At 40.0% G+C, this 19,430-nt stretch overlaps 1 protein-coding gene and 1 long non-coding RNA gene across 2 annotated transcripts in view; one reads left to right on the forward strand and one right to left on the reverse strand.

Moving 5' to 3' along the window:
* insyn1 (inhibitory synaptic factor 1) overlaps positions 1-17,948 on the reverse strand; it is a 63,706-nt gene extending 45,758 nt beyond the window's left edge. The window contains exon 1 of the mRNA XM_016669974.1: positions 17,790-17,948. Within this exon, the coding sequence (XP_016525460.1) occupies positions 17,790-17,933 (144 nt within the window). The 5' untranslated portion in view covers positions 17,934-17,948. The remainder of the gene's footprint in view (positions 1-17,789) is intronic.
* A 442-nt stretch (positions 17,949-18,390) lies between these two features.
* Positions 18,391-19,148, forward strand: LOC107835887 (uncharacterized). The gene is made up of 2 exons (XR_001661728.1): positions 18,391-18,484; positions 18,578-19,148. It is a non-coding gene; the product is annotated as an uncharacterized LOC107835887 (long non-coding RNA).
* The last annotated feature ends 282 nt before the right edge of the window (positions 19,149-19,430 follow it).

The following is a 19,430-nucleotide window of genomic DNA, read 5'->3' on the forward strand; positions in this document are numbered from 1 at the left end:
TAAGGAAAGACCAGTCCAATAAAACCCTTTAGTTTGACTGCAATGATTTCAGTCACGCAGAAAGTTGACATCAGTGTAATGTTTAATTCAAGTGATGATTGTAAGCTGATTAGCAGCTTTACTGTAATGAAATTATCCATTTAGTCAGTTTGTAGTAATTGCAAATGATTGTTTTTTTTTTTTTTCTGGCCCGGCGGGATAAAATATACATTACAAATCATTAGCACTGAAAGGGAGCAATTTGTGCCACCTGTAGATAACACCAGGATTTAAAAAAAAATCTTTTAATACATTCATTCATTTATATAAAGTGCTTTAAAAACCTGAGGCAACCAAAGTGCTGTACAGGCTCAAATTAAAAACACAAATGTGATAATAAACAATGCAATCGTCAATGCAAAAAATACAAAACAACAATGCTTTCTGGAATTAGACGTCAATTTGAAAATGTAAGTCTCAAGGAGATTTAAATCAATTTAAATCAATTTAAATCTTCCAATTCCATAAAATACAAATTTATGGATGAGCTTTACACCAATCAAAGTTTTGTAGCATGTTTCCAATTTGCCAACTCTTTTGTTTTTTTGTTTTTTTTGATGATTGCCGATTTCTTTTGAAGAGCTCAAATGTACATTGCTCTAAACATCTTTTTGGCCATTTTACCATGAACATTTTAACATCAGAGGTGTTTGCTGTACAGAGAACAGTCTCTGTACAACGTGGTTATTGTTTGAAAGTAAAGATAAAACTGTAACCAAACTCATATGTTTAACTCTTTTAATCTGTTACAATTTTTAATTTATTTTTTTTTTTAAGTATTTGTAGCAGATATTTTATTGATTCACACAGTGAAAAAGTTGGTCTTACTGCTTTATATCTGATTCCACCTGACTGGCCTTTCAGGTCCATTTGTGACAACAATTGATCTTATGACATTTCCAGGGTTTGCTTTTGTTTTGGCTCCATTTCTCTGTTGTTGATATCTGATGATATTAAAGCTAGCTGAAGAGACTGATGGTAATTCCAAGGCTCTTAGCGGTTGAAGGCCCTTCATCACATCATTCTTCTCATAATCATACAGCTATTTGACAAAATAGCCGCTTCCCAAGGGCCTCCCACTTGTGATTACAGAAAAACGAACTGGTGATATTGGAGAAAAACGATAAGCGAGCGGCCTCAAGTCAGCATGAAACATTACATCCAATCACCGACAGCAGCTGTATGATACTATACATTAAAATGGGATTGGATCGTTTTGGAATTATAGCAGGAGTGGATATTGCTAGAGAAACTATATTCTACATAAACTAAGGGTGAGACATAAATTATTCAGTTTCATCAAGAGGCAGAAGATGCCAAGATGTTTGAATTTGTGTGTGCGTGTGTGTGGGGTGGGAAACATCAGCATCAACCTAATGTGAAATCAAGGGGAATGATTGGTTCAGCCCACCTTCCACAGAAAAACTGATGAATTAGGAGAATAAAGTGAATATTTATCTGCTCAATTTCCCAATCTGCTATAACTTTCTCTCTTATCAGAACGTGTTTTAACACACAGCTGACTGCAGCCCACATCGGCCTGCAGTCCTCCTCCAGTTAATATAAAAGCAGATCAGAAAGTCTAATTATATTTTTCGCCCTCCGAGGCTGCGCCGCTTTGCATAAAAGTCAGAAGTCTTCATCATCTTGGCCATAAACTGCCAGCCGCACAGGTGACTGCTCAGACGACAAAAAAATGTTAATCACCCGAATAGTCTGTTGACATGTTCTGTCCCCCTTCTGCTCTTAGCTGTGTGTCTGAATAATTAGGCTGTCCTCAGCTGCGCCTCTTTCATTTCGCCCTGCCCCGCATTAGGTGCTGTGTTGTCACGCTGTTGACAATGACAGCGGTGGCAGCCATCCATGCTGTGCCATTGGCAGAGTTTGAGCTGCCAGGGATAAAACAATGACAGAAAGAGAGACAAGCAGGAGGGGATTCCAGAAACACACAGAAATGCTTTTGAAGACACTCACTTTGGCTTAATTTGTCCTGGGTTCTCTCTGTGTGTGTGTGTGTGTGTCTTTGAATGTGTTTCTTTCTCTTCTGAGATTAAAAAACAAACAAAAACATGCATGACTATATTGCCATGCCAAAGCCTGTTTGATATCAGCAACATATTCCTCCTTCATAACTGAGCTGGTTTCCCATTGGAGGGATCTCTGAAGAGCAGGGCCAGCTTTTTTCACCTGCAGCCACAGCACCTGTTCAACCAACACTTCCTGGCACGGACCTCGCTTTCTGTCGGATCCATGGCGCCGCTGCTTTGGATTCAACACCCAACAACACACCCTAGCCGCGCGTCGGTACAAGCCAGCGGCTAGTAACTAATCCAAAACATCTAGAGAGTTTTCCACGGACACAAAAGCGCCCGAGCTAGCCCTGAAAATTACTGGCCACAATTTTCTCCGCATCCAACTCCCAGCACGCAAAGACCCGAGCGAACAGGTGTTACGGGGCGATGCCGCACTCTGTACCGTGCCGTTTTTATTTGGCTCATTTTCCATGCGAGCCCGTGCATTTTGTTTATTCACGGGTTTTGTTGCAGCTGTCTGTGAGGCCGTCTTTGCAGGATAAACAGGTTTTATGGCGTTAGAAATCTTACTGCCCAGCTTTCAGCCGGCAGTTGGTCAAATCTGCTGGAGGTGAAAACATCCATCACCGAGACACTGACCATGCTTGAATATTTTTAGTCAGTGTGATTTTGTTCGATTTACACAATGAGTTAAAGTACATTATGCAAATTGGATATGGGGGGAAAAAAAGAAGAAATAATTTAACATCAAGAAAGAAAGGTTTTTAACAACAAAAATGAAACTTATAATGAAACCCTGTTGATTCTGTTAGCTGTGTGAAGCTGACACCCCACCCACGTCAAAAAATTCAGCAAATAGTCTGAATGGTTAGTGCTCCGTTTGTGCAGGTTTGTGCCGTTAAAATTTTCGTTTGTGCAGTTTTGGTTTCTGAGATATTAAAAATGATTTTTTAGGTCATCTAGAGTTCACCATCCCCCCATATCGCTCCAAAACAAACCAAAGTGGGCTAGTTCGTTAGTGCTCCGTTTGTGCAGGTTTGTGCCGTTGAAATTTTGCTCAAGCAACTAGCAAATTGGCTGTGGATTTTTTTTTTTCTTCTATTTTTTGAACCGCTATAGGCTAATGTATATTTTTTACACGTTTGCTGCATAATCAGCAGACAGTACGTCAACAATGTGAATATAATTGTTCAGACCACCTCCGAAATCAAAGCACAGTTGAACGGGTTATACACATTACGTTAGGGTCAGGGCTGCATGTCCTTTATTAGCAGGATTCAATTATTGTGGAGAGAACGCTACGTTTGTGAGAAAACATTGCTATCTTGAAACATTGAAATGAGACACATTTTTTCTTGTTCTAAGTCTTTATTGAAGTTCAAAACAAAAGGTACACATTGTACAACAGCTGAAAATCTGAAGAATTAAAAGAAGTAGCCCACTTTGGTTTGGAACATGATGGGGTGACGGTGACGTCATGGGCCAAAATTATAACTTTTAATATCTCAAAGACGAAAGCTGCACAAACGAAAATTTCAACGGCACAAACCTGCACAAACGGAGCACTAACACAGCTGATTCAGCTGGATAAGGCACAAACTACAGTCAGAAAAACGTTTTGAAAAATTCCATGGTGATCTATACGTACCATGTTATGTTACCCTTTTTGTTCCTACACCACATCCACCAACGCCCACCTGGTGTATGTCTACATTAGCACAAACTCATCTGATTAGATTTATCACCTACAAAAGTCCAATTCCAAAATATTAACAGGAATTTTTTTAATTTTATTTTTTAGTTCTGGATGTCATTTCTGGAAATTTGTTACAATTTAAGATTAAATTTAAGCTGTGTGTTAGTTATTTTATTTTTAAACCATCTTAACTTTAAAATGATGAAGAATAAGAATGCTTTTTAACAACTGTCTATTTTTGTGTACATTTTTTGCTTTAAACTTTCCTTGTAGCTTTTTTGCTAGCTTTATTAATGACCCCTTTTTATTGTCACAAATAGAAACCAATGGCTGTGTGATATTTTAGAGAAATTAGCTGAGAGTGTGACTCTTTTTTTGTGTAAAGGCACTATTTCCCCTCCCCCCAAAAAAAGTATCTAGAGTGGTTGCAAAAGTATTCAGAACTTCAGAACATTTTATTTTCTCAGCCAAAGTCTGCAATGTTTGTCACTGGGATTTTATAAGACAGACAAAGACAAAAAAGTGGTATAGTTAACTAAAACAGTCCATTTGTTTTCAGATGAAGCTTGAAAAGTGTGGCAGACATTTGTATTCAGCCCCTTTTATTTTGCTTCTCCTGAGTTAAATCCAACACCACCTTCAGACGTTACCTAATTAATAAAACAAGTCCACCAGACTGTAAATTCCTACATTCTGTGAAGGCCACATATGTTTAATGAACAGAAATGGACACACCAGACACAAAATTCAGAAAGAGGGAAAGTTGTTGTTGCAGTTTGCCAAAAGCCATGCCAACAGTGAGATCAGAAAGGAACTTTTCAACCAATATGCTAAATGATGTGTTGTGGAAGATGAACCTGAGCGCGACATCTACATGGCAGGATGAATGTATTGGGATGCTTTTCATTCAGCTAGGATAGAAAATATGCTCAGAGTCAATGGATGGAACTAAATATAGAGGCGAGCCTGGAGAAGACTTGAGATCAAGGCAGAGGTTTCCTCACTCAGCGGAGCAACGACCCCAAACTTCCAGCCACCACTACAATGGACTGGGTTTGATCAAAGCAAATTCATGTGTTAGAATGGCTGGGTAAAAGTCCAGACATGGATCCCACTCAATGATGCCTTTTCACAGAGCCTCTCCAGCGAGGCTCACTGAAAACATGAGTTATTTTGAAAAGAAGAATGGAAGAAGAAAAAAAAGATCAGTCTCCAGCTATGAGAAGCTGGTAGAAACATATTCCCTTTGCTGTAATATCAGCAAAGAATAGTTGATTCAGTATAGCTTAATACAAATGCAAACCACACCTTTCAGATTTTATTTGTAAAAAGAAACTCCATTTTAAAATGAAACACCACTTTATGTTGGTGCATCTATATCCTTTTAAAAAGATACACTGAGGTTTGTGGCTGTGACTAAAAAGGAAAAAAAACAACTTAACATTCAAGAAATATTAACACTTTTGCAAGCAATCCAAGTCCTAAATGTAATTTTATGTATTAAAGTTTGAAAACTTTAATAGTAGATTCCACTATCACAGGGGTGCCCAAAGTCGGTCCTCGAGGGCCGGCGTCCTGCACGTTTTAGTTTTCTCCCTGCTGATAGTAACAACCTTTTCAGCATGTCAGAGTTCCTCTTAGGTCTTCTAACAAGCCATCATTTGATCCAGGTGCGTTAAACCAGGGAGAGACCTAAAACATGCAGGATGCCGGCCGTCGAGGACCGACTTTGGGCACCCCTGCACTATCATCTTGTTTTTTTTTTCTGCCAGCAGTTGATATTTATTTACCAACGTAACATTATTTTCAGCCGAGTCTTGGACCGTGCAGATGTCGCCAGAAGATAGTGCCAAATGTAAGAAATGAATTTAACATGGCGGCGTCCTTATTCTGTCCTCTGACTGCATTTTATTATTTTATTTCCCCCCCTGACAACAAGAATATGTGCTTGAGGAAATGTGCTTGGTAATAAATGGATTGAGTCAACACTAATGCATACCTCTGACAACTTCCTTATAGAGACCTTGGCCATTTGTCTTGTGTGATAATATGATCAGAAATTGGATCAAATGTACTTTAAGACAAGGTAAGCAGGAGGACAAGACTCATTCCTCAACATCGCATTAAGAGTTTTCTAAAATGTTTTTACTGAAATAAAGTATTCAAGTCAGACTTTCCTTGTTTCCATTCCTTGAATGCAGGGGACAAGAACATTTATCACACTAGAACCAATCAGTTTTGTTCCATTTTATTTTTTTATTTTTTTTTAACCATAATCGTATGTGCAGACAGGACCAGATCTAGAAGGAGGCTGTCCTCTGGGCAGCAACCAGTTTTACAATGGACACACTAAAGTTTAAACAGATGCAAACTGCAACTGAAATTTAGGTATAGATCAACTTTAACGTTTCCCACTTGTCGACGTAAAAAATGTTTTCCTAAGCAACTTTTCAATTGCTCTCTTATAAAAAAAAAAATTCATTCTATTTTTTTTTTGGTCATAAAACCAGCTTGCTTTCTATAAATGCCTTCATCAACACAAAAAATTACTTAAAATATTATATTTTTACTCTTTATGTATGTAGTGGTGCAGCAATCACAAACATCAGACATGCTTTGTGGCCAGTGTTAGGTTAGATATTGGACTACTGAAGCATTGTTCCAAAATGTTTAATATTGGTTATCTACACATAAACCCAACAGCATGTAACATACAGGGAACTTCAGGGTTCGCCCCCATGCCTCATCAATGCTTAAAAAACCAACAACAAAGACATGGAGTGAAAATTGGATAAAACAGGAAAGGTCACGCCACCAGTTTGGCAGAATTTCCGATTTTTAAAACACAAATTTGAACAATATTTATCGATGCTGACTGATATGCAACACTTATATCGTATATGCCTATTAATGCATATTAATTGATTCAACTGTTAAAGTAGACAGATATAAATGTTTTTAGAGGTGGTGTTAAATATCCATGAATTTCCTGTATTTGTGAGTGGGTGTGGTCACATGGTGAGCCTTGTTTAGCTGTGTGTGCCATTATCTACAGAAGACAACCTTTATTGAAAAGGTGATGGTTAGATGGTCTTTAATAATAAAGAAAATCATGTTTCTGAATATTTATAGCATTAAAGAAGAACCATATTATATGGCAGCAACTCATGGACATAATGTATCAATATGAAAATTTAGTAAATGCACTAGAAATCCTTGAAAGACCTTGAGAAATCTTGAAATTTGTGTAGGGATACAGCTATGTCATTGTGCAGTTTAACTTATCGTTCTGGGTAAAACTGTTCAATATCCTTTTAATAGGGATGATTTATGAGACACCATATATTGTAGCTAAAAATAAAAGGAAGGACCAAAAAGGCTCCAGATGATCACTCAGTATAACACAAAGACAGGAGCTGGGTCTGAACTTGTAGGCGCTGCCAAAAACGGAGCAAAACCAACAATCCACCCAAGGAAAATTCCTGTTTTCCATGTGACCTTTTAATTAGTGTCCACACCTGAGGGAGAAAGAAGGCAACATACTAAGGCTTAATTGAGACAAAGCAGCCTGCTCCTTAGTACACTGCACTTTGACACAATGGAATGATGTTGCTTTTCTCTGAGACTTTGATAGACGCTGCTTCTCAAACCATTAACTACAGCCTACTGATTTTATCCACAGCCCCAAAAAGTAGGCCCACAACAACCCCGAACACGCCGACGTACCAGAGCAATTTTAACAATTGTTCTAAGCTGTTCCACCCAGTCCGTCACAATTTCGTGAAGCTGGAGGAACCATTATCCTCGTCTAACCTCCTTGCTTCCCTCTTCCTCTTTTTATTTATTTAGTTTTTTCCTCCTGCACACTTTCCGGAAAACACATCCTCCTCCCCATTCCCTTTCGACTTGCATCCACAAACTGTTCAGCTCTTTCTCTCCCTTGGAACAAGTCTAAAAAAAAAAAAGGTTAGCATCTGAACCACAGAGTACAAGCATGCATAGTAAAAAAAAAAACAAAAAAACACTGCTTTATCTGTAACTAGCCTTCTGAAGGTGTGTTAGGTGATAAAAATCAATGAGCACAAAGAGCGCAATTTTTGGAGTGTTTACCTCAGCAGAGGTCTAACCTAAAGCCCTCATTACAGTGTGTGCTGAGAGCAGGGTTCGCAGAAGGAGGCAGAGCTAATCCAGTAGGTTTTGCAGGCATGATGGGCTTGTCAATATACCGGGCCTGCATCCTAAAGAAGCAAGATCTCCACGGCAAAGCCAGGTAAAAGGGGGCTCAGGGGAACCATTTGCATCTTGCGCTTTTTTTTTTTTTCTTCTTTAGTCTCTCTACCTGCTTTCAAGGTTAGACGCTACAACAGTCTTAGCTTGTTCTTTTCATCTCCCTCCGCCCTTCTTTGGTGACTTAAAAGTGCTCCATTATATCATATGTAGGAACGTGATATTATCAACATGGCATCGCCTTTTTTATTTTCAAAGCGGCGATTGGTCACGACTACGGCCGAGTAAGATTCAATAAGAAATCAGCTCTTTGGAAAAAAAAAAAAACGATAATCAGGCATTTTACTTCAACTCCTCAGGCAATACTTTATCAGTGCTGGGAATAATTGAGCCACTGATTCATTCCAGGGATGGAAATAGGAGAAAAAAAAAAAGAGAAGCAGCAGAAGCAACCACAGAGCTGAGCTCAAGGCAGCAACACAGGTGTGGGGGAGATGGCACAGAGTTTTGTATTCAGGAAAGAATAGATAATGCTCGAGGTTCCTCATCCTTGTTGTCTTCCTAAGCAAAGAGAGCTCTGCTGGAGGCATGTCACCCAGTTTAATTTAGGAATTTAATTTCCACACACAAAAGAGGTCTGACAAGGAAGAACAAATTGACAGACACGGAGGGCGGGTACTTCATTTCCTCCAAATGGCTTTTAATGAGAATAAACCCTTTGGTCAAGGTATGTCGGGTTGAAGGGCACTCTCTTCTTGTGTGGTTAAGCTCTCAGCCTTTCCCAGTGAGTAACAGTCACCCCGCTGAGCTGCTCGGTGTGTTTGTGAGGCCCCCCCCCCTTTACCTCCTGCCGTAATCTAAAATAAATGGATTCTGTCGAAGGGCTGGGCTGTGGTCAACTGGGCAGTAAAAACCCGCAATACTGGTGGTCGAATAGTTTAGTGGAAAATGATCCATCAGAAGGCAGCCTGGGGACTCTTTATAATTTCTGATCGTAGGAATTTATTTGGAGGAACGAAAAGAACCAAGGTCATCTGCCAAGTTTGTTATTGAGGCTCATCAAATCAGATCCGCTGGTGGATTAAAATGTGGTGGGATTTTTTTTCGGTACGACACGTAACGTCGACATTGTAGTAAAGGGAGATTCCGAACCTGAGCGGTTATGTGAAGTTTTAAGATTTTGGTAGAGACTCCCATTACCCTAAACAAATATTGAAACAGTACTGCTGTAAAAAACCAAATGTTTAAAGTTGGCTGTGCAAAGAAATGTTTAACTCTTTGCTTAAACTCAACTCTTCTTCTCCTGTCATTCCTGCTGTTAGAATTTTCTGCACAGTGCCCTTTTGATGCAACTGAATCAAATCACAAGCTTATTACTAGCATAGAGCCTGAATGGTGGATACTTATACAATAAGTTGATATTTTTTGTGATATTCATATTGCGTAAAGTGATACTTTAAAAACAATTTTGAGTTATATTATGCAGCTGATTTGTTAATAAAAACAACCTGCAGTGGTGATGTGTTCATTGTGTAACATTATGTTACACAATCAAAAATAATCATGTAATGCTAAGAGCTTTTTCTTTGGGGCCTTTATCTGTTGCCTAGATAGCTACGGTTTGTGATGGGATTGTAGTATTTGTGTTTTTAATCTAAACAAGCAGTGGTAAAAGAGAGTGTTATGTATTTTCCAGTATAGTGCCATTTTATACCAAAATCCAAACTATATCACCCTATATATATATCAAAAACAACTTAAAATAATTTTGACTTTGCATCATAATCGTACCTAACACCTTGAACTTGGCCTGTGTCTCTTTAAGAATATCCTAGTCTTTCACAGTAGCAAAGAGTCCTTTCCTTTCTTTAGCACTTTATCACGACAATGCCTCTCCATGCCTTCCATTGATGCTGTTTACAGCTGTTCTTAGGAGCTTTGTAGTTTGTACGATGAGCTCAGCAGATAAACAGTTCCACCAGGTTTTTGCTAATTGCTGCTGCCGCTAGTTTGGCGGAGCAGTGAGGGGAATCCATAGAGGGCAGGGTGTTCTGTAGGACGAGAGCTCGGCTGGGTGACAAGCCTCTAGCCGGATCGTTGAGTAAATAGGCAGTGCATCGTATGAGGAGATGTTAAGACACGTCTACACGGTTGCCACGGGAGATCCAAGGATTTCTCAAACATGCCTGGATGAGGCACAGCAACACTCCATGTATGTGTTTGATGAGGGAATGACATTATAATATGGCATAAAGCTCAAAAGAGTTGATTTTGCATGATTCCCCCCTACTTTAAAAATCTAACAGAAGCTTTAAAACTCATTAAATAACACACATTTATCATAAAACATCGCAAACCCTTCTAGCCAGATGGTGATGCTATATTATTTTGGGTATGGTCTGACTATAATAATCCAGTCTCATCCACATGCCCTTAAATTTTCCAGAGTGTCATCCCTGAAAAAACAATCTAAAGCAACCAAATGGACTCGGCTGGCGTCTCGCTGGAATCCTTTATGGTCGGTCCTCCGTCAGTGAAAGAGCAGTTTGTAGCCACACTTGTGGTTTAATATTAAACTGCATCTACTAAGCAGTTTTCTTCTCACTGGCCTGCTCAGCAGCAGCATCGGCAGGGAAAACAGAGCGAGGAGAGATTACGGCCCTTGATTTTGATTTCAGTCTCCCATCGGCTCCCTCTGAGTTTGGAACGGATTCAGTTCGGTTTTACTAGAAAGGGACCCCTCCCAAATGTGGACATCTGTTTATTATTATTATTATTATTATTATTATTATTATTACTGGTTTTAGACCTTATTAGGAGTTGCCAGCGGTTGCTGATTTCTATCTCCGTGTTCACACAATGGTTTAACAGCTGAATAATTTGGATGTCAGAGGTCACCACATCTCTCATATGGCAGTTTTAATTGGACACGCTCCATTTTTAGTAGAAACACTTCGTTTTGACAGACAGTGTAGCGAAATTGTTTAAAGGGGGAAAAAAAAGGGTGGAATTCATCTCTTGTTTCTGCAACGGAAGAAAACATTGTGTTCGTGTTTCCTTTGCACAGTTTTTAAACTCAAAACTACTTGGTGGTTGATTCTTGTTTTACTCTTGTTGCTTTTAGTGCTTCCTTCTTGGAAGAAGAAGAAAAAAAGGGCTGACATTTGAAGTGCGCAGATTTTACCTGACAGTCGTCTCTTGCTGTCGGCTATATCCTCCCTCTCAGAGCTTTAGTAGGCCAGCCTCCTGCATTACATAAGCATATGTACACAAATACCAAAAGGCTAATCATAATTGCTCTTTGTCGAGCTTTTATTCATCCTTCCCTCTTGGAGTTTTAATTCTACGAATCCTGATTGCCTTCCTGTGTTCATTTGTCTTGGGGATGAGCGCCAACATGAAGGATCTGCAGCTCATGCTATCATTCTGCATAATAACTACATCCGCATAATAACACTCTATCATTCCTGTTTGGTTCCATATAGACATGTGTAGCTTCCTCCCACCCTGTTTTTTTACTCCCCTTTTAGCCTACGTCATTACTGCTTTTATGTTGTCTCAATCTTTTAGCGCTTCATTAATCTGTTTAATTTACCATGCTGAATGTCTGTAGTTAACACCATGGGTTAACTCCGACATCTGTGTCTCCACAGTTACCCTTTTGTGCTGAAATTCTGTTTCTGCAGTTTTTTTTTTTTTTTACATGGCTACTTTGCAGTTTGTTTGATATTTCCTTCCAATTTTTTTTTCTTCCCCCTCACACTTCTCTAATGCCCAAGGTTGACATGATAACTCAATGAATTATTTCCTCTCCGGATGCCATTCATGCCAGCGCATTATTACAAATGGTGTAGTTTATCAGTGTATTACCTTCCTGTGTCCTTCCTTTAGGTCCATCTCATTTTACCTGTCATGAGGACTGTAATGGGATTCAAAAGGAAGACAGGCTTCAATTGACAGTAATGGGCTCTTGAAGGGAGGAAACTAGCCGTGCGCTGTAACATTTTTCTTTCACATGTAAAGGAGTGTTGTTGTTTGATGCCATCCAGCAAGGTACAAAACAGTGATAAGCTTGATGTCTCCTTTGGGTTTTATCCACAGTCGATGCTTTTTAGGCATGCACTGTGTTCTGGGTTTGAGGGCGGGGGGGAGGGTAAACATCTCATTTACAAAATGATAAAAAAAAAAAAGTTTTAAAATCAGAGGAGTATGGCTCCAGTTACATTTTTTCTGGATGCTCTGCATCTACATATTGTGTCAGATTCCAGTCCCAATAAGACCAAATGCTCTTACTGCACCAACAGGTGGACAATGACAATTACATCAACATTTGAAAAATAGATCCTGAGCAAGCTTAAAGCAGCTGTAGGCTGGAGATTCTTACAAAGACAAGTGTTGCTGGTGTTTTAGTTTCACTCAGTTTACCAGGGGTGGAGCAATATGCCCCCATTTTGAAACGAATTTACACAATTGCACGTTCAGGAAATGAGACAAGAGCCAATGTGCAACTTCTGAAAAGAATCTTAAAGAATCTGTCCAGTCCAGACCCATTCGAAATGGTAAAATATCTCTGATGTTTAGCAGCATTATGAGTTATTCTGCAGACAGATGTGTTCGCATATCGCTCTCTACAGAGTACCCAAAATGCTCCGATATAGGGCAGGGTCGATATCTGTGTACCAGGGTCCAGATCTCCTATAATGTCTTATTAAGCACAAGAACTACAAAACTTCAGGGTTTCATATTTCAAAATAAAAGCTTCAAAGATTGATGCTGGGTGTCAAACTTAAGGCCCTCACCTTCACATTTGAAGTTTACAGGGATAGCTTGAGTTTACTTTGTCAGACCAATGAACATAATGACAGCAATTCAACTAAAAAAATAAACAGGAAAGACATTTCTTTTTAGACACCTGCTTTTTACTCTTTCCTTTAATTTCCCCACTTAAGTTCAGGGTTTAAGAAAAGCAGCTTCACTATATGTGGTTTCTGCCAGTGGGGATGTGTAAAATGGGTCTCTACATCATTGGAGAAATAATATGTACTGGTTGTCCAGTTGTCATACGTACACTCAGATGAGGGTGTTTAAAAAATTTAACTTTGGAAGGGATTTTAGAGGATCTGTTACCAAAAGCTGCAATTTGCAGCTTTTAAGTCTTGGTTTTTCCCTCAACCCTAACCAAGTGTGAAAAAAATTAAAATAAATTAATAAAACAAAAAATTGTGTTGCTTTCGATTATCCTAAATTAAATTTTTTAATACATAGATGATATGCATAAAAAAAACCCCCTGCTAATTCAAATAAATAAATTTACAAATAAATAAAGTTGGGTTTAAATGTCAGCATCAGAGGCTGGGTATGGGGAAAAACAATTGCATGTTTTGTAGAGTTTATTTAAAAAAAAAAAAAGGAAATGGTCCTAGGACTGCATTTTTATTTGCTTCCAAATAAAAATAAAAACAAAAATAAAAACATTGTGTTCCCTTGTCAAGGTCCATCAAACTGCTCAGTATTTTCAGCACTGCTGTTAAAATGCTTTGCTGAAGAAAAGTATCAGCTCTAAATGCCTCACATGAACATCACAGCCCAGTGCCTTCCATTTACATACTGTGACGGTGATTAAAGTTAAACAGTAAGTTCACCACAGGGTTCGCTCAGACCTCACCGGGTGTTGTCATAGAGACTCAAACTCCCCGTTAAAAATGATGATGCTTGTTTTTGTAAAGAATTTAAGGTGTGAGTTGAGAACAAGCTCCAGGGAAGAGGGGTGCTATGCAATGAGGATGATGAAGGCTGGCAGACAAGAAAGTAAGACCCCTAAGTAGTGACCTCTTTTTGAAACTTAGAGGCTTTCATGCAGAGCTTGTAGCTGAGACAGCAAAAAAAAAAAAATAAAAAAAAAATAGTTTGACCTCACTTCAGCTTCCTGTTTTTACTCGTGGGGATTTTTGTTCTAGATAAAAATAATAATTTAGGCTCATGTATTTGGTAGTCAAGAAAATATGACATAACTTAGCACTATTTATCCTATCAAAGTTAAACAGTAATTCTTGCTTCTTACCAGAATATTTTCACAGTACTGAATGTTTGACTTATGCTATTATTATTATTGTTAATTTACTATTATTAATACTTTTAAAAAAATATATTATAAATCAGTTTACATCCACCTCAAATTCACATAAATTATTTAATTTGCCTTGCAAAATTAATATATATCCTGAACTTTTTTAAAAATTTATTTTTAAGCTAAAACCATATATTTTTATTTATATGGCTTGGTTTTCCAGTGATTGAAGAACATGCACGCACATACAAAAATAAAAACACAATGTACATTTACATGTTTTTAGCCTCTTTGCTGTGGTATTTCTCAGCAAAATCTGCTGTGATCATTTGCCTTCAGGCATAACCTGAGAAGTTAATACAACAAACCTCTATGTGTAATTGTATCTCATCTGGATCCAGTCTTACTCTGAAGGTCTAAAAAGACTAGAAGAGACTATTGGTGAAACAAACAGTATCATGTGGCCCATCATGGATGACAGGATCAAGGATAAAATTGTGGAGAGGTTAAAAGCTCGGCCAAGTTTTAAAACATTTACCCACGCTGTGGACATGAATAGGAAACAGAAGCAACTACGGAGGAGCTAGCAAGAAAAATCTGTTGACAGGACAGCTATTTGTTGTGAACACCCCAGTGCAATTTTGGTCTGTGAAGAAGACTGCCAAGGAGAAAACCAGTGCTGCAGGAAAGTCATAAAAAGCCACATGTCCAGTTTTGTAAAACCTATGCAGACAGACAAGACCCAGACACACCACTGCCACACAGTGCAACATGATGGTGGCAGCATCATAATTTTCTTAAGCAAAAAAAGGGCAAGTTGATCATAGCTGATGGTAAAATGCATGGGCAATCCTGGAGGAAAACCCAGTGAGTCTGAAGGACTCAGGACAGAGACTTGCATAACAACAAAACAAGACACTTTCTGGCTAGTCTGACTGATGGGCTTTGACCCAAAGAGAAATGCAGCTTTCAGCCTGTAGCTATGCAAAACTGTTAGTGACACGTCACATCTAGGCATGCGGGACTGACTTTGCATTCAGATTTTGAATTCAATAAAATTCCATATTGATTCACTACTGTCTGTGTATCACATGAAATCTAGATAAACACATTAAAATCTGTGATTGTAATATGAAATAACAGCTTAAAGGGTGTGAATACTTTCTCCAAAACACACATTTTCTGACGGTGTTTTTTCCAGTGACTTAAAACCTGACAAAGACACATCTTTAACAGCTGATGAGTAGGATCCATGTTGACCAGAAAGGTAATACTTTATTAAGACTCTTTAATCCACTTGACTTTTAAAAGGATAGACTAAAGAGAAACTTCAATCTGCTTTATCCCTTTGAGGAAATAAATGAGACCAGAACATTGAATGAAGCCAGATTGTGTTGCAGTGTCACAATAAAAAATAAAAAAAAAAAAAAAAAAAGTGTCATGTTACTTGGAAAAACTTTTTTTTTTTTTTTTTTTTAAGATTAATTTTTCGGCACAAAAGCCATGTGCATCTATAAACGTTGCAGTGTGAAGCAATTTAGTGACACCTTTGTTGGCTTCTGCACAGCTTGTGCTTTGGAGTGTTTGCTTTAACTCCTTGGAGCACCCTAGAGTCCCCAAGGACCTTGTGGGTGATAATCAGACATTACTGCTCCCTCGCTAAGTTATCTCTTTCACGTGGTGGTTCATCATTTATTTATGTGACAGTTGTTATCTGTTATTGCCTTCCTTTCATGTGGCCAAGAATGAGATGTTTTATGGAACAGTAAGCGACCGGCGTATCTGGCGGCGCAACACTGATCCCGTTTCTTCGTCTTCCTTTTGAAACTGGTGGCAGTCTCCTAGGTCAGTTAATTGCATGATATTGATATGGGTATTATGGCTGCCGCTGTAGCTAAAATGATTTTGTCGCCATTTCAATATGTGGGATTGTGCTCTTCCTATAAAAAAATGACATTTGAGCCACTTTGTGCAGCCCTCTCTAATGGGGTCTGGAATAAGAATGGTGATATGCGTTGGTGCTGGCAGAGGCACAGGCTGTGTTTTTGTTTATAAATAGCTCCAGCCAGCATTATTCCACTTGCAGTTGTCCCATAATCATCAATCACTCCCGCACGTGGGCCGGCTTCTCTTGCTCGCCAGAGAGAAGGTACACACTGCGAGCGGTGCCCTTGCACCTCCCGACTGCTCAAGCAGAGCGCGGTGAGTGGGACAGAGCTGGGAGTCGGGGGAGAAAGAAGGTGTGGGGAGGGCTGGTTCTCATGTAGTGATGGAGTGAGTTATGACAGCTTTCAGACCCCCTGCGTCCTTTCCTTCAGGTCATTACGTGCTCCAACATCCTCCATTTGACTTCAACACATTTCCACACACACACTTACGCACACACAACATGCGCACCAACAGAATTTCCTCCTCTGTTTATGCCTGATTAGAAGGCAGATGGGAGGCTAATCGTGTGATGTGCAGGGAGGATGTGGGTTAGGTGTAACTGTTTGCTCGGGTTTCATATGTCTTTGTCTTTCTATCTGCCTCCATCTCTTTCTGGGGAAGAAGGGCTCACTGCTTTGAGGACCCTTCAGGGGGGAGATTCTGATGAGATTTTGTACTCCCCCATCGATGGACAGACTCTATCAGTGCTTTGACATACGTCCTCGGTGCAACTGCAGTAGTTGTACATGTAAGATTCCCATAAAAGCATGTCTTTGATCATCTTTTCCCAGACATTTTGCTGGTGAACACATCACACATGCGTTCTCTTTCCATCTTCACAAAGACTTTGCAATAATTAACCCTAACCCCTAACCCATTTGTTGTTTATTCCCTTCTATTGCCTTACCCTGAACCCTAGAATTAGGGTTATGCCTAAACCTAATCCTAACCTACACACCACATATACATCCTGCTTTTCCAGTTTTACTAGGATTTTGCAATAACTTCAATTCACTGTTTAGTCACTTCTATAGCCTTACCATTAACCTAAGCATAACCTTCATCAGAACATGGGTACCCCTAACCCATACACTCAGTCCACACCTTAGATTTAAGCCAAACCCCTAACCCATAAACAGCAGTTCCTCTTTTGGGACCTAGGCTTTGGGCACCAAAAGGAGCAGTGGGTCTTGACAATATTGTACTTCTTGAAAAAATGGGTTGTACAAGGTGAGAAATGCTAAATCACACACATAAACAAGCACACACGCCAGCGTTACCATGGCAAAAATACAGTAAGGATCCAGATGATCCTTAACAAAATGGTTATATAACTATTGCGGCGCCAAGTCCTGTAGCTTCTCTAAGCCTGCGTCTTTATTCCTTTTCAGCCTTGGCTTTATTGCTTTCCAGCTGCACCTTTGTACAAGACGCCACTGAACACACGAGACGTTTGTAAGTAGCAGATAAGCAACTGTTTGCTGACTGTGAAAGCATGTCAGCTTTGTGGTAAACCAAAAAAAAAAAAAAAAAGTGAGATCTCATCCCTTTTCACATCCTAATCAAAATCTCTACGCTGCAAAGGAATTTTATACCTAATTAGACCCAGCCCACCCAGAACCGATATATATATATATATCTGTATATATATATATATATATATATATATATATACACACACACATAAATTTTTTCCCCCTGTCTACTGCCGGTGTCTTTTGTCTTTTCTTTCCCCGCTCCCCTCTAAATCCCTTCCAAAACGCTTTGACACTTGTAAGCTGATTTTGTCGAGCCTCACCTCCCGGAGTTCCTTGGCCACATCCTTGAGCTCCTTGAGAATGCCTTCCAGCTGGTCGATCACCATCTTCATGTGGCTGCGGATGCGTTCTCTCGGGCTGGGGGTCTCAGAGGTGTCCCGGGCCGGAGCTCTGCTGAGGGACATCCTTTACAAAGCAACGTGGGGCCAGTGGCCAACAGGCTGAGGGCGTGGGGGAGCCGAGTCGGGGTCCATGTCTTTGGCTACGATGAGCCTCAGTGCTACTGATCCGAACAGGGGCCCCGGCCACGCAGGGAGACCTCAACATCTTAAAAGCACCTGGGCAGCCGAAACGCCTTGCCTCGCCTGCACACTTGGCACAGGGTCACGCTCTGAAATCCATGCCTTCTGGCAGACACTTCCCCAGATGAAGAGAAAGTCAGCATGGGAAAAGTTGAAAGGAGTAAATCCATTGAAAAAGGAGAGAGAGGGGGAAAAAACACATGGGCTGAGGCTGGTGTGGAACTCTTACATAACCACGTTGAGCCAACTCATCTCATGTGTCAAGTGTGTATATTTGAAATTGTTCCCAGGGAGGTGCTATTTTTGAAAACACCCGTCTACAAGGGGAGACGACTTTTCCTTTCCTGCACAATCCCGTTCACCTGGTGACATCACCGCAGACCAACATAGAAAAGTAAAAGCAGCGGAGAGGTTCACGTCAATCCTTTTCAACGGTAAGTTTCGTACACGGTAGCCTCGATAGAAAAAAATAGAAAATCCCAGCAGTGGCTCAGTTTTCACAATGATCTTTTTTTCTATTCTCCCAGCTAGCCAGAGGGGACAAGATTTGGCTTCTAAATATAGTCCCCCAGTGAGGGCTGCTGTCTACAAAGAGATAAACAATGGATTCTATTTGGAAAAAGGGGAATATTCCTCTTGCCCCCAGGAAAAAAATAAATACGATTCTCCTTAGAAATCAAAATGAACTTTGTCTTGCATCCATTATCTTCACAGATGGTGGTCTAACCTTTTATCTTTTTTGTCCATGTAAGATCTGAGGTGAAGGACTGTGGGGTTTTTTCCAAGCAGCATCCAATCTCTCTAGCTCCCCTTCCTAAATGCGGAGCTCATTCCAGGTGATGTGGGATCAGAATGAATTGATTTCTAAGCCGGCAGAACGTGACTTGTGATGACAATTTGTGGAGGGATTACAAACGATCATGGTCCCAGTGAGACATATGAACGGGGGGGCCGGAAAGCAAATGAGTACCATCCCCTGGAATCCGGGTGGCACATCGTCTTATGCAACATCACTCTCCAACTCCTCTTCCAAAACACTGACCCACGGCGGTCCACAGGGGTGTGCCCAAAAACCAAGGGAGCAGAAAGAGAGAGAGAGAAAAAAAAGGATTCTCTTGTCTCCTTCAGTTGTTGCTAAGGGAACCCAGTCTGCCTGCTTGTGCTGTGATTGGATAATTATTTTACTTCTTATCCATGTAGTTAGTTTTCTCCACGGAGTCTCTTCAGAGGGGAAGGGATCTCAGTGCCATCCGGCAGCACAGGATAAATCCCATGAAAGCTTCCTGACGGCGCCCCAGTGAACGAACGGGGGGGAGAGACTCTCGCCAAATGCAGGGCGCTGCCACGGCCATGGGGTGCGCTGGCCAACTGCACATGGCA

Source organism: Poecilia formosa, unplaced genomic scaffold, assembly GCF_000485575.1.
Source record: "Poecilia formosa unplaced genomic scaffold, Poecilia_formosa-5.1.2 Scaffold29, whole genome shotgun sequence".
NCBI classification, from domain to species: domain Eukaryota; kingdom Metazoa; phylum Chordata; class Actinopteri; order Cyprinodontiformes; family Poeciliidae; genus Poecilia; species Poecilia formosa.